The sequence below is a fragment of the Phaenicophaeus curvirostris genome, chromosome 1, assembly GCF_032191515.1.
Source record: "Phaenicophaeus curvirostris isolate KB17595 chromosome 1, BPBGC_Pcur_1.0, whole genome shotgun sequence".
Lineage (NCBI taxonomy): Eukaryota > Metazoa > Chordata > Aves > Cuculiformes > Cuculidae > Phaenicophaeus > Phaenicophaeus curvirostris.
This window is the reverse complement of record NC_091392.1, coordinates 145,371,029-145,386,082: the sequence shown is the minus strand read 5'-3', so window position 1 is coordinate 145,386,082 and position 15,054 is coordinate 145,371,029. Positions and strand designations below refer to the sequence as shown.

General features: G+C 41.5%; 1 protein-coding gene across 2 annotated transcripts in view; it reads left to right on the top strand.

Moving 5' to 3' along the window:
* Nucleotides 1–15,054, top strand: part of EDAR (ectodysplasin A receptor) — a 63,498-nt gene that overhangs the window by 37,676 nt on the left and 10,768 nt on the right. For both annotated transcript variants that reach the window (XM_069877407.1, XM_069877399.1), the window contains exons 3-5: nt 251–373; nt 1,979–2,160; nt 7,028–7,113. In XM_069877407.1, the coding sequence (XP_069733508.1) occupies nt 251–373; nt 1,979–2,160; nt 7,028–7,113 (391 nt within the window). The remainder of the gene's footprint in view (nt 1–250; nt 374–1,978; nt 2,161–7,027; nt 7,114–15,054) is intronic.

Here is a 15,054-nt window from a genome sequence, read left to right as displayed (position 1 = left end):
GAGGATTAGCTGTCCCAACAAGCACAAACATTAGTGCTCTGAGAAAATCTTAGCAAGAGCAAGATGTTGAAAATTGTACCTGCCTCCGTCCCAGGTAGTGTCACAACCCTTTTGGTTCTGATTTTTAGCAGTGTGTCACGCTGCAGTGCCAGCCTTGCCACCACACAGCAGCTGGGAAAGGGGAGGGAGTGAGACACCAGAGATGAAGGCAATGGAAGTGACAATGCTCTGGAATGCTTTCTGGTGACAGGTTTCCCTGGTGTACTCTGCCAGCGCCGAATACTCCAACTGCGGTGAGAATGAATACTACAACCAGACCACTGGCATGTGCCACGACTGCCCAAAGTGTGAGCCGGGTGAAGAGCCTTACATGGTAATTTCAGCTTCTTGTGCTGGCAGAGGGATGCATATTGGGCACCAAATGGAAAAAACAAAGGCTTTGTTACATGGCAGTAACATATGGATAGGAGGGAAAATAGAGAAGGACAGAGATGCTTAAGCAGGAGCGCTCAAGCCTATGAGTGAGGCACCATTTGCGTGTATGCTGGTAAACCACACCCCAGGAGCAGCCTGTTAAAAGTGACATTGTAAAAGTTGTAAGGTAAAATTTTGACACACGGCCTCTGCTAGTCCACTGTCACCCGAAAGTTATTTAAAATTTGTATGCGGCCACTCCAGCATGGTGTGGTAAATCAGTGAGTCTGGCATGCTCTTTGGCCCCCCACACAGGGAATTTAATTTTGCTCTCCTGCTAAGATATTTTGGCACTGGAGGAACTTGGATGCTTCTGCAACATTTTAAATTATGGTTCCTAAGTAACCATTTGATTTACAGCAGATAATTGTTGCTTATTAAAAAATAAGTTACTGAAATCCTGTTTGGTTTTAATGGGATAAACATCCTATTGCAAGAATTTGACACAGTTGGTAGTCCTGAACAAGTACATTGGAATAATAACCAGTTGGTTTTAGTTTTATTTAATCTGAACGTAATGTTCAGCTGGGACGTGTGAGTTCAGGGGTTATGAAATCTCATACAAACATTGCCTTTTGTGTTGTTCCCTCTGGGCTCTCCAAGCATGAAAGCAAAATTGCTGATATCCCTGCTGCAACCGTGTTTCCGTTGTAATTTTCTCCTCTACTTTTCAGTTTTCAGTTCACTTCCTATCTGGGCAGCAACTGAAATTCACTTCCATGACTTGCTAGAAAATGATATAAACAGCTACGGGGGGCCACTTTGAAGGAGTACAATGCTCCAGTTTCCCTTTTCCCTCTGTCCTGGTTTCAGCTGGGATAGAGTTAATTTTCTTCCTAGTAGCTGCTATAGTGCTACGTTTTGGATTTAGCATGAGATTAATGTTGGTAACACAATGAATTTTTTAGTTGTAGCTAAGTAGTGTTTGTAGTAAGTCAAGGACTTTTCAGCTTCCCATGCTCTCCCAGCAGGGAGGTGCACAAGAAGCTGGGAGAGAGTGTAGTCAGGACAGGATCCAAGCTGGCCAAAGGGATATTCCATACCATATAATGTCATCCCCAACTGGGAAGTTGGTCTGAGGTGGGGATCACTGCTTCGGAATGTGGTAAGCATCAGCCACCAGGTAGTGAGCAATTGCATTTTGAATCACTTGTATTTTTTTTCCCTATTCCTTTGCTGTCCTAATTAACTGTCATCATCTCAATCCACGAGCTTTACCTTTTTTTCCAATTCTCTTCCCTCCTCCCACACAAAGGGGAAGAAGTGAGTGATCAGCTAAGTGCTACTTAGTTGCCAGCTAGGGTTAAACCATGACATCTTCACCAGGACACAGTGTGCTGGGTTCTTATATCCCTCCCTGGCAACAAGGAACCAAGCAACAAATTGTTTTCCCTTGGCATGACATTGCACAGCAAAGCCAATGGGCCAGACTATGAGTATTCCGTTTTGGTAGAAACTGATGTGCAGCACAAGCCTGCTTTTCAGTGACTTTGTTTTGTTGCAGACATGTGGATATGGCACCAAAGATGAGGACTATGGCTGCATCCCCTGCCCTTCAGAGAAGTTTTCTAGAGGAGGTTACCAGATATGCAGGCGACACAAAGACTGCGAGGGCTTTTTTCGAGCCACAGTACTGACACCTGGCGATCAGGAGAATGATGCAGAATGTGGGCCATGTCTCCCAGGGTAAGGATTTTACCTGTCCAAAGGACAGCAAAATAATTTTTTAATATTAAAATCTCTGACAGCCTCTCTTTATGTCCCAGCTGACTGTAGGTACTATACTGATGAACTATACACTTAAATGTTTCAAAAGCACCGTTGAATTTGGTGAAACAGAAGGACGTCATTAATCTTACTGAGCCCTCACTGAATAAACAACTGTTTGGGATAACTAGAAAGTACTAAAAGTGAACAACTCATGTAACCGAGCACAAAGTGCGCAGTGCCTTTTTAGATGCTGTAAGAAATCCAGCTTGGCCTCCAGCTGCAACTTTGTAGGGCCACCTTGTAAGTCCTGCATGCTACAAAGGAGCTCCGTGAGGATGTCTTGGATGACCTGTAGTGTCCATGGTGGGCCACAGCGTGTTTAGGAACATAAAAATCTCCTCTGCAGATGGGACTAGATGGCAAATTTGTCAGTAATTGACAGCATTAGCTAAGGCGGCTGTTGGGTGAGGTTTACCAAGGCATTTTGGTCTCTCAGGGTCCTTTCTAGTCAACAGAAAGGGGTCTAAAGAGCTGCTAATGTGGAGTGTGTGTTGTTGTTCAGAGTCAAACAAGTTCCAGGGCTAGCTAAAAGCACTTAAAATAGTTGCTGTTTATAAAGTCATCTTTTTAATATCCTCTTATGCTCAGTATAATTCTGATGTTAAAGGAGAGAAGGCTACTGTAAATCACAACCTCACCTTACATGGCTTTTGGGCAGTTTGCAGGTGCTCTATAGAGCATCTATGCTCCACGCAACTTACAGAGCTGTTAGAGAGGCCCTACAAGCTTCTAGGTTTGTTCTGTTGGAGTCTGTGAAATTTTCACGGTTTACAAATTAAAAAGAAGGACTTGTCTAGCTGCCAGTCAAGTAAACTGATGATGTGATTTGAAAAGAGCTCCCTCTTGGCTTCCCCTCATATATCATAAAGAGCAAGGAAGTTAAACAGTGGTCACAGTTTCTGTTTTGCAATTTTTGTCAGGACTAATGAGGTCACCCAGGTGGGAGCAGGGTGCTAGCTGAAAGTAATCAGCTTGCACAGCTGGTGCTTGGGGAGTAATCTCAAAACATTGTGTTTGCACAGGCATAACCTGTAGCAGAAACTGGCCTAATAGCGTCTGGCTCTCTGCCACTCTGTGTGTGACTCTCAGGTCCTGGGATTCTTTGGCAAGGCCAGCAGGTAAGGAGAAACACCCTCTTACTCTGAGCTTGAAGAAATTAAATTTTCAAGATAAATGAATTATGAGCTAAAACTAGCTCTGAAGCTGCCTTGACTCCTCATGTGACTTAAGAGACCCCAGATGTTGCTCCTGTGCCACAGTGGGGGAAATGCAGAGCCCTTGAATTAAAGCAGAGAGCTGGCAAGCAGCATTGACCAACTGGCCACCCTTCCTCGTTGCCCCCTGTGGCACAGAGACAGGCAGGCATCTACACAAGTGGCAACTGGAAGAGTCCTCCACGTAGTCCTCAAAGTCAACAGAAATGAAAAATTCAAGTCTCCGTTTCCAGAGGACTGTGCTTCTCTAGCATGCTGCAGACCTTCCTAAGGCAACAGCCCACATGCTGCGATGTGTATTTAGGGATATCTCATCCCTCTGCTATTTTTCACTAGCTCAGTAAAGCAGCCTGAAAAAGATGAACATTTACCTTAGAACAGGTGCTATATAATTATATATTTCTCCTGGGGTTTTTTTAGTTATTAATAATCATACAATCATAGAATCACCAGGTTGGAAAAGACCCACTGGATCATCGAGTCCAACCATTCCTATCAAACACTAAACCATGCTCCTCAGCGCCTCGTCCACCTGTCCCTTAAACACCTCCAGGGAAGGTGACTCAACCACCTCCCTGGGCAGCCTGTTCCAGTGCCCAATGACCCTTTCCATGAAAAATTTTTTCCTAATGTCCAGCCTAAACCTCCCCTGGCAGAGCTTGAGGCCATTCCTTCTTGTCCTGTCCCCTATCACTTGGGAGAAGAGGCCAGCACCCTCCTCTCCACAACTTCCTTTTAAATTAATTTTAGAGAAGAGGGAGACCTTTGATACATGAATATGGGTCATCCACTGCTTCTCCGTATTCAGGTTCCCTTCCATATAAAGTAGGAATAAAACTATTTATCAGGCTCACAAAAAAGTCACAAGACTGTGATCAGGGGAGAAATTAAAGGCTTAGCTCTGAAGCCGTGATGTCCAAAACCAAAGTTCAGCTGCCAGTGAACTCTGGAGGTGCATAGGCGTGACATCCTGGGACATGGCAGGCTTCATCCTCTGCTCCTGTTCTCCCATCACGGTAAGTAGACAGGTCAAGAATGTGGGAATTAAGTGCAACTTAGGACTATTTCCCTCAATGGGGTCATCCATTAGGTGTTCCTAGAGTGTGGCTGAGAGCAGCCGACTAGGAGCAGCAACAGTGAGTCAGAGCGAGGGTCCCTTTAGCCTGGTTGTCTTCAGTAGCCACCTTAAGTGGAAACAGAGGACTGAGAACAGGCCAAGTGTATGTGGTACATATCCCTCATGCTGTCCCAGCACCTGTTTTCAGTTCAGAGTAAGTCCCTGGTCTCCTTACAAGATGGAATTGCAAAGAGATCATTTTCTTTTAAAATGTAGTCAGCGATGCCTCTGCTACTGATGCACCCCTTTTTCGTGCACTTGTCCATGGTTACAGCATACACAGGTTCAGTTCTCTTCTTTGAGTTGTTTTAAGAGAAGGAATGAGCTCTTCTCTCTGTTTTCCAAATGAAAAGTTTTACCCAGTGAATTTCTAATGAAATAACATCCCTTCCTGCAGTTCTGGGTGAGGCAGCGGATGCCTGCACCTATGTGCTCATCACCTCCTTATTGTCTCTTTGCAGAGTGTACGCTGCTGAGAACAGGGCACCCCTAGTCCCAGGTGACCCATTCCTCACAGCAGGGTAGACCTAAACCTAGTGCCGTGTCCCTCAGTGAGACATGATGCCACTAAGGTTAGCTTCAGGTAAACCATAAACCACCATGGTGTTAAGCAGGAAAACACCTCAGTCCATTCTTTTTGGTCTAGCCTTTACTTTTGGATTTTGCCTGTAACACTTCAAAATCTGAGCCTGGCAGGTGGTAAGTAAAGAGAAATAATGAGCCTCATAGTGGAAAAGTAGCACCATGACAACTCATGATTTCATTAATGGGCCACTTCTCCATAGTTAACCCTTGAAAACAAATCAGGTATTTCTAACATCACTTTTAATATTTGGTGCATTGCAAAGCAGCCAGAAACACAAATCTGTTGCCAGTACTTCATAGGGATGAATCATTAATATTTGCAGCTGCAGAGCTTCCTACTTACGTGGGTGAACAGTTTTATTTGACTTGAGCAACCTCTTCAGTTCTCCTCACATGTCCTCCACCATTTTACATTGTGGTGAAAACCAAGAAATATTCCACCAGATTGATGTAATTAACTGTCAGGAGGGCTGTTTGTCGTTGCTAATCCACTGTGGCTATTAGACTGTGAATCCTAACTGTCCTGTATATTACTTTTTCGATTTATATGTATCTTTGGCCTGCCACTCTTTTTTTTTTATGGTTTGACAGTTATTTCCTGCTTGTTTATTAACTGCTTCACAAGCTGATGTTACACAGGCCCCCATAAGAGAGGAAAGAGATGAAGTTTTGCTCCTGAGAGAGAAGTAGAGTGGCAGGCAGGGCACAAGGGACATTCAAAGGGATGAATAAGGGCAAATCTTTTAAAACCAATAAGAAAAAGAGGAGGATCCATGTTCAGTTTACCTGCTCTCCGAGGTATCTCTAGATGCCGTTTCTCCCTTGTATCCGTGCATACTCCATTTCCGGGGCCTATAACCCTTATTTGTAGGCTGGATCATTCATTCATGAATGTCCGACTGATTTTCATGGACAGTTTCAGCAGTAATTTCCTAACAGTGCATTTGTTTTCCAGGATAAAAACATACTGCACTAGCATAGATGGGTATATGAGAGCAGAAAACAGATTCCTCGTTGCATAAAGTGCTTATGGTACTGAGTACCTGTTTACATAGAATGGATTATGAATTTATTAATATCTTCATTAAAATTTGTAGTGATTTTCAAGTGATTAGTTAAGTCCAGAATATCAACTTTGTATGATTTTGATGTAATTTACTCATTAGGCTGCCCGTGGATTCAGTTGCTGCATAACCAATTACCTTATTTCAACACTGAACTTATTAGTAGACCAGAAGTTCAAATCATTACATTCTTTCCTTCACACTGTAATTCCACTTGCAAGGACTAATTTTTAGACTATTAAGCAAGGAAATAGAAAAAAACCAAACCCAAAACAAAATAACAAACAACAAAAACAGTAAAACCTAATTTGGCTTTCCATATAAGGGTGGTATTATCCTGTATTTTTTATCCTAATTTGGCTCAGGTTTGTCTCTAACATTAATGAGATTATTCTTATGGTGTTTGTGAAGAAAATTAGCCAACCATATCCAACTGGTGGTCTTGCCTGAAAGATTACTGCTTCAAAAAATAACATTCCCTTATTTTGAAAAATCTTATTTCAGAGCATGCTGTAAACTGCAGCCTGAACTCAGCAGGGAGAATAATGTTGTTTTAGGCAATGATACTACATCATGTCATGTAGGCTTGATGGTTGATTAATTGTCTTTTAGAGGGAAAGGAAGAAGAGAAACACTGTCTCTATTGAAGCAGTTTTTTTAAAAAAAGAATAATCTTTGCATCAAATTGCTTATAAAAGTTTTTTAAAATGATGTTATCTCAGTATAATTGGTTGCTGCTGAACCACGCTCAGTTGAAACATATTAATTTACACTGTTTTGCCTCATCTTGCCCTTCATTTCAGTTACTACATGCTGGAAAACAGACCTCGCAACATATACGGGATGGTTTGCTACTCATGCTTGTTGGCGCCTCCTAACACCAAGGAATGTAAGTGTTCTGCAGTTTCTATGCATTTTGTCTGGTTTTGACTTGGAATCATCTAGAAGCTCAACATGAAATCTTTCAGCAATGATTTTTATGTTCAAATATTAAGTCCATCTTCAGCATGGCAATATCTGCTTCTGACTAGCCTTGCCAATGAAGGAGGCAAATGCTGAGCATTTGGGCAGAGATCAGAAGCTTTGATTTTAGGACCTGCTACTGTTCAGTTGTGCCGCAGTTTTCATCTGCTAAGACCTCCTGTGAAGGACTTCTTATGGTTGCTTAACCAGTAGCTATAGGAAATCACAAATCTTTGTATTATTGAGTTTCAATTCAGCTATGAAGAAAATGTGGGACACTTAGTGAGTCCTAGTAAAGTGCATCACACCTTTTCATACCCTTCGATTTCAAAGTGATACAAGGATTGGCAATGGTGTGTGGTAGTCAGCACTCTTAAGAGAGCTAATTATATAGATTTCATTGACAAAAGAAGCTGTAGTTGGCTAATAGAAAAATACATAAGTGTGTTTCACCCTAGCAGTATCTAATCATTTGCATGCTGTGTGTGTGCAATGGTTTATCAATCCTCATGCCATGGAGAGGATGCTCGGCCACATACTAGCACTGTGTTGCAGAGGTAAACCCCTTGAAGACTGCTTTAACCCCTAGTGAGAGAAAGAAAAGGTAAAAATAGGTTCTCTCTGATGAACAAATTACTTCAACGCCCCCTTGGAGAATCTGGTAGAGATCAGGAAAAAAAGGTGTTTTTTTTTTTTAAAAAAAAAGCAATGATAGGCAGTCCCCTAGAGAAACCTGATACATCTAAAAACAAAATCCTGCTCATGTTGTGTTCTTTTAAATGTTTTTATCATGAAAAAGACTGCAATACTTTGCTTCCTTGATTTGAAAACAGAGGTTGACACAGAAGTCCCCGAGCATTTATTTGTGTACATAAATAGCAATTACTGAGTTCAGATGCAGCTGAACTGTGTATCATTGGTGCTCTGTGAGCCACTTCAAAGGAGGATAAGTCATTAGCAGCTACCACCTTTCCTAAAGTGCTAGTGCTCAGATGAGGCAGCATATAATTACCACCTCACAGAGCTCCTGGTGAGCCATAACAACCCAGGTGGAAGCGTGTCCTGAACCGTCTGCATGCAAACTGGCTGGTCCCTTGTAAATCCGCTCACCCCGTTTGGCTGCAGAAACCCACCAGGTTCTCAGACACCACCTGAGAAGACAGGAGTGGGTGAGGGCAGGGTGAATATGATCTTGCTGAGATGAGCTCTGTATGTGGAGATGAAGTAAGGGTGCTAAGGGAGGATCTGAATGTGAGAAGTGGGAAGGAGGTGGAGAGGTAAGTGAAAACATGAGGTTAGGAGTCTCGATGGGAGATGAGGGAATATGGTTAAGAGGATGTGGACACATCTTCTCCTGTATGCATGCATAGGCTGGCTGCCCTGTTGATGGGAATACAACCATGCCTGCTGGTAGCCAGTAATGAATCACTTCCTCAGCTCTGACAGTCTGTCTCAAACACATGATGAAAGGGGTTTTTAATAGTATCAAACATGCTGTAGCTTACTGATTTGGCAAGGGCCAGATCTTGCGTCTATTACTCAATCCAAAAAACCAAATATTTGTCTTTTATAGGATATCTGGCAGCTACTATATCTAATGTGCTTAGTTCTTTGGGGAAAGTATGAATTGCACAACTGTTTACCCATGTGCAATTTTTAGCTTGAAAAAAGGACAAATAAGTATGTTATCTTTGGGCAGAATTTAGGCAGATGCATGAATTGACAAACTGACTGAGTATTAAGGTAGGAGAACACATTAGTCCTAGAACGAGTAAACATTACCATTTTAATTAAGTCTGTGAAATCAACCATTTGATTACAAGTGTTCAAAAAGTGGGGAAACTTCTTAAAATCCAAATCCCTCAAATTACTAAGCCCAGGTAAATTTGTTTATGATGTCTGAACCTCTGGGCCTTGGTTGGAATGGCAGTTCCCTAATTCACAGGCAATAATTGGTACTCCAGAGGGAAAATCAGCCTTGCTGCAGGAACCACTTGAAAAGCTCACTGTTGTTGTGGCAGGCAGCATAAAATCTGGTACTAGCAAATGATCTTTATCACATATTTTACTGTCATCAGATTATACCAGCCAGATAAAAGAAAAAGTGACATGTCAATGCTGCATAACTGCATAATTTTTTTGAGGCTTACAATTCCGAACTCATCCAAGTGTAGCACTCTGAGCACTTAACCTTAATGCGAGTATGCAGTTCCTGTCATATGAAGGATAATATCAGCTGCTTGGCAGGAGTGCTTCCTCTCTGCAGAACAACTTCTGTTTATTTACTGGCTGTCATGGTGGAAGACCCAGAATGAGAATTCCAAATGGCCCCAGGAAACTTCTATTCCTTTCTTGAGATTTTGAAATATCACTGAACAACACTTAGGAACCTGAATACGACACTAAATGGGTTCCTCTCCCCTCAAGATGCTTTTCTTCAAATACTCCTAACTACAACACACTGCTGGAGAAAAGAGACCCAATGGGTTACAAGGAGACAAGGATGGCAAATTACTTAAAAATAGGAAGCCGGGGGAAACAAGCTCTGGCTTTACACAGACAGAAAAATAGGGGCAGATAAATCCCATTTTAGGCTTTCATTAGGTTTGAGACAGGGTAGAATCATAGAATAGTTTGGGTTGGAAGGGACCTTAAAGATCATCTAGTTCCAACCCCGCTGCCAAGGGCGGGGACACGTCCCACTAGATCAGGCTGCTCAAAGCTCCATCCAACCTGGCCTTGAACACCTCCAGGGAAAACAGTGGTACTCTACCTAGCTGGCAAAACATATTGCTGGGAAAGTGCCTGGCCCACGTGTTACAGAGGGAGAGTGAAGTAGGGGGTGTGTGCTCCTGCATGGAAACCAGCTCAAACAATTCGCCTGATGATGCATTTTACCTGGCAGAAAAGTATTTGAGTTTGATCAAAGGGTAAACAAATAGCTTTCAACTCTTAGGAGCCTGCTGTGCAACTTTCATCTCCTACACAGTCAATAAACCTTGAAATGGCTGAGGAAAAAAGATGAACACCCTGAGTCCCAGCATCTGGAAATATTAGCGTAGAAAGGACTGGAGTTGAGAGAAATTCCCTGGTGGGCCTCTCAAGGGTCTTGAGACATAAATAGCACAAAATAGCATGGAAAATCGGGGGAGGAGAGCAGGTGACATTTCACAGTGGTTCAGAGATTTAGTGGAGTCAAGCTCCGCCAGGGGAGGTTTAGGTTGAACATTAAGAAGAATTTTTTCATGAGAAGGGTCACTGGGCACTGGAACAGGCTGCCCAGGGAGGTGGTTGAGTCACCTTCCCTGGAGGTGTTTAAGGGACGGGTGGACGAGGCGCTGAGGGGCATGGTTTAGTGTTTGATAGGAATGGTTGGACTCGATGATCCAGTGGGTCTCTTCCAACGTGGTTATTCTATGATTCTATGATAGTGTTGAAACTTTCTCTCTGGACAGAAGGATGGGAGCAATAGTGTTCTGCAGTCTGGGAGAGATACTGGACTCTGGCAGATTGTGGGCAGCGGACATGTAGGGGAAGGGGCTGTGCAGATGTGAGTGTAAGGATGCATGTTGTGTATCAGAACGGGTTTTCTTACTGGAAAAAGGGTAAACATCATCATAAAGACTGTGATTTTTCCTGTCTTGTGCACTGTGAAAAACCGGTGTAAGGCTTCTGGGCTCTCTCAGCATGCAGCTCACCCAGATCTCTTGTTAGGAGCTTCAAGACTGGTTTGCTAAGCACAGAGGAGTGCAATGGAAAACATCAAAGATGCAAGACCTTCTGCATGAAGCAGATCGTGAGCCATCAGTGCCCCTTGCTGACATTAAATTGAGGTGTGATACCTCTGTGATAAATAGCAGCACTGCAGATAGTAGGGGAGGCAGGTTGCCTATGCAAATCAAAGAATGAATGTAATGAGCACCAAACCACTTCAAGATGTGGCTTCCCACGTTAATAAGCTAGATTTTTTTTGTCAACACTGCTGGAATTGGAGTCACTTGAGGCCTCTGACTATGTAGGGGGGAGGGGGCTTGTGTTTGGGTATTATTATCCAATGTAAAAGTACATGTGAAAACCAGAAGATTTTAACCTACATGGAGTTTCTTGGTAGAAAGGTACAGTGACTGCTGGAAGAGACTGTGTCTTTTAACAGCTGCAATTCTCTATTAGTTTATGTATATTAACTCCGCTCTTCTCTTAAAACTTTAATATTTGCCATTCCAGTTCAAAAATGATGGAGGAAAACAATAACTTGAAAAACATTTCATTTGAAGTTCTATTTACACAACTACATAAAACATCCAGATCCTTTTCCACTCATAAATTATTTAACGTGAGCAGTTTGGTACTGATTTAGGATTTTCTTTTTAATATACTGTATATATTCATATATGTGCATGAGCAAAAAATACTGTTATTTCCTCTTGCTATTTTTGCTGATTGTATACAAGCAAACCTGTGTAAGTTTTTAAGTCTAACACCTATGGGTGATGGCTTAGAAGAAGTAAAGAAAAAAAAAGAAAGAAAGAAAGGAAGAAAAATGGAGGAAAACAAATGTAGTCAAGTTATTTTTTTCAATTACCAGGAAATGAATAGCATCTAGAAACATGAAAGATCATTTTTATTGTTGTATCTTTAGTACATGCAAAAGAACTAAAGAGGTGAGATCGAACAATGGACTAACAGGCTGATTGCTTCATGTAACGAGTTGTAATCAGGGGATCTAGTCCATACCCATGTACTGAAGACTGAGAACTCAGCCTCCTTAGTTGAAATGCTTAACACAAACAAGCCTAGCGCCAAAAATACCTGTATTGGTGAAAAATAATTACTTCAGAAATTTTTATTCTGACTCTCCGTTCTTTGTAATAGTACTGATTTTCTTTCCTTGCTAGTTTTGTCCTTTTGCAATATTATCAACACCTGGATTTTTTTTCCTTCTGTTTCAAAATATGCTTATGAGGCTTATTAGCTGGAGCTAACAAATTTTCCAAATTATTTTTTTTTAGTTGTTTGATCTCCAGACACCCCGTTCCTCTTCACATGTGTAATGGGAGAGATGTTGAAGGCGATACTTTGTTGTTCACTGGTGGCATGGCCTAATTCTTGTCCCCTTAGGGTTTGTCTATGTTAGGAAGGGAGCCTAACCTTAGGACAAAATTGGCCAGCCTCAGCCATAAAACTTAAAGGGGAGGGATCTAAGAAGCAAATATGGGCGTTGCTATCTTCAACTGCTGGAAAAGGTGGCCCAGGTATCACTCAGGGGGGCAACTGGTCCCAGCGCAGCTTTCCTGAAGGAAAACTCTGATGACTTTGATGTTTTCACCCATGACAGAGCTGCAGCTCCCACCATGAGCAGCACCTGCCCATGGGAAATATTGGAAGGCAGCATCACTGCCCAGCGTCTTGAGCTGTAAAACCTGCAAGAGCTGCAGCTTTCCACCACCTGTAAAGGCATAGAAAGTGGGAGTGCAGCTCCTTGCGGATCCATTTTCTTCTTTCTGATGCTCTGAAATCACCATAGTAGGGTTGAAATGGCAATTATCACCTTCATGTTGTACAGAGAAAGAGGTGATAACACTGAATTCCTGGAGTTAGACTTAATTCATGAAGCATGTGGCTCTGACTTTCCAGTACAGTGCAATGTTTATAGCTCCCGGTGAATCCAAAACAAAACTTCAACAGATGCAAATAAATTACATTTGTTGCAATTTTGTGCAGCCTATAATCATCACCACTTCCCCACCTGGACAAAATAAAAGGAGAGAGAAATAGAACAGTATAAGGCATTAACATACACACAGCAGCATGAAGTATTTCCTCTTATTTGGCTGAACAGCAGAGATACTTACAGCAACAATGACCAGAGCTAAAATAAAATTCCAGGAGAATCTAGTTATCTTCCTTTTTAAAAGGTTTTATCTCAGGAATCAATTTGCTTTGAGCTTTTTCTGGTTTATTAACTGCCTTCACTAGCTGAAGTATATGTCTGTGGCTCCTGAAAACATTGGAGTAACCTGCCCTATAGTATCCTCCATTGTCTAGGATAATCTCTTTTGTTAGAGGTATTTATGAAATTAATATGCAATATATTCAGGGTTGGTTAATGTTTGATTACAGAAGTCATATGTAGATGCCTTAGAGTGTGGCTTGGGTTTACCTGCTGCTTCAACTTCCTTTACTTTCCAAGTGCACAGGGTTTCCATATGAAGGGTTCTTTCCTTAAATTTTAAACAAACCCTTTCCTGTGTACTTGCACACAGATTTACATTAATCTGAAAATTCTGACCTCTGATTTCCAAATATCTAGGTCTTTATTTATGACTAGGTTTAGTTATAATCTGTTTTTTCATGACTTTATTGGCCGTAAACAGTCTACCATTATTGAATTTCAACTCGATATAATTTATTTGTCATCTCGTTTTCCAGGGTGCTAGTTATTTATTTGTGTATGTGCTTTATCTTATTTTGCTCCTGTGAAACAATCTCAGTGATAGCACTTGCAGCTTGGCTGGCAGTGGTGAGTATGCATTGCCATTCATAAGTAGACCATGGCTATGAGAAGAGGAGTGCGTCAGGGAAACAGGCTGTGCTCAATGGCAAGAAATAGATGCATATAAACACAAAGACGTTTTTAAAACATTTCTTATTTTGGGATCACTCTGGTAGTCTGCTGTATATATATTCTGAGTGTTTTTGTAATAAGCCATTAAGTATTTAAAAACTTTAAATAGCTGTTGCTAGCTATGAGCAGCAGTCCTGTGCGTGGACCAGTAAACTCACACCCACAGCAACATATGTCAGGAGCACATATGGTCTCCTACTGCACCAGATTTTATTCACAAGCACTTGTAAGGGGTCAAGTTGGTAAAATCTCCCCTCCCTGTGCCCTCCTTCTCTCACATAGCTGGTAGTTCTGTTTGTCACTTATTGTCAGTCTGTCTCAAGACACATGAACAACTGTAATAGTCCTGCTTCATAAAGCAGAAAGGTTCTTTGAAATAGAAAAAGTGTTTTATTGCCTAGCATTTGTTCACTATGAGGACAAAAGGCTAGTTGTGCGGCAATCTAAGTTAAAGCTATCTTTTGAGTTAAAATAAAAACAAACTGCATTCAATTGTGAAGACAAATTCAATAGTTCTTTTATACACAAAGTATGGGGATTTTAATGAAAGAGTATTTAGACCCCAGAAAGTTATTACTAAATAACAATCTTTGAAAGAATACATTTATAATGCAAAAGCTGACCAACCTTCAGTGATAAACTTCTTTCCTAATGTCTTTATCATATTCCTATAATATTACACACAGGTGTCTAGGAACATGAACCACTCTTTTGTACAGCTATATTACGGCCATCAGTCTTTTTTTGTGCTTGAAACAGAGTTGTTTCCATATGTTGTGCTGTAGCACCATAGGATGTCTTTGCCTGGTGTATATCTAAGTCCTTATAGATTATCTAAGTGTCTTCTATATTGGGACCAGAATTAATGATGTGATTGGGATGCAAAACTGGATATGCACGTGAACAACTGATATTGCAGTCATGGTGTAGTTCTGGACTGGGAAAAAGCAGCAGCTATGAGTTCTATTCCTTTTTGCTCGCAGAAAGGCAATGTGAACTGAACTTCTGCAGAAGCTGGCATTTTTGGTTCCTCTTGTAGTGCAGGTGCATGAATTGGCACTTTCTTCTAAGCCACATCTAAGGAAAAATCTTGGCTCATAATGAATATGCCAAATTATTAAATTTCTTAATGGGCTTAAAATATGCATAACGACCAACTCCCACCAGGCATATGTAAAAGGCCATCACATTCTAGCACTAGCTTTGATTTTGACATGACAGGCACTACAGAACAAACAAAGG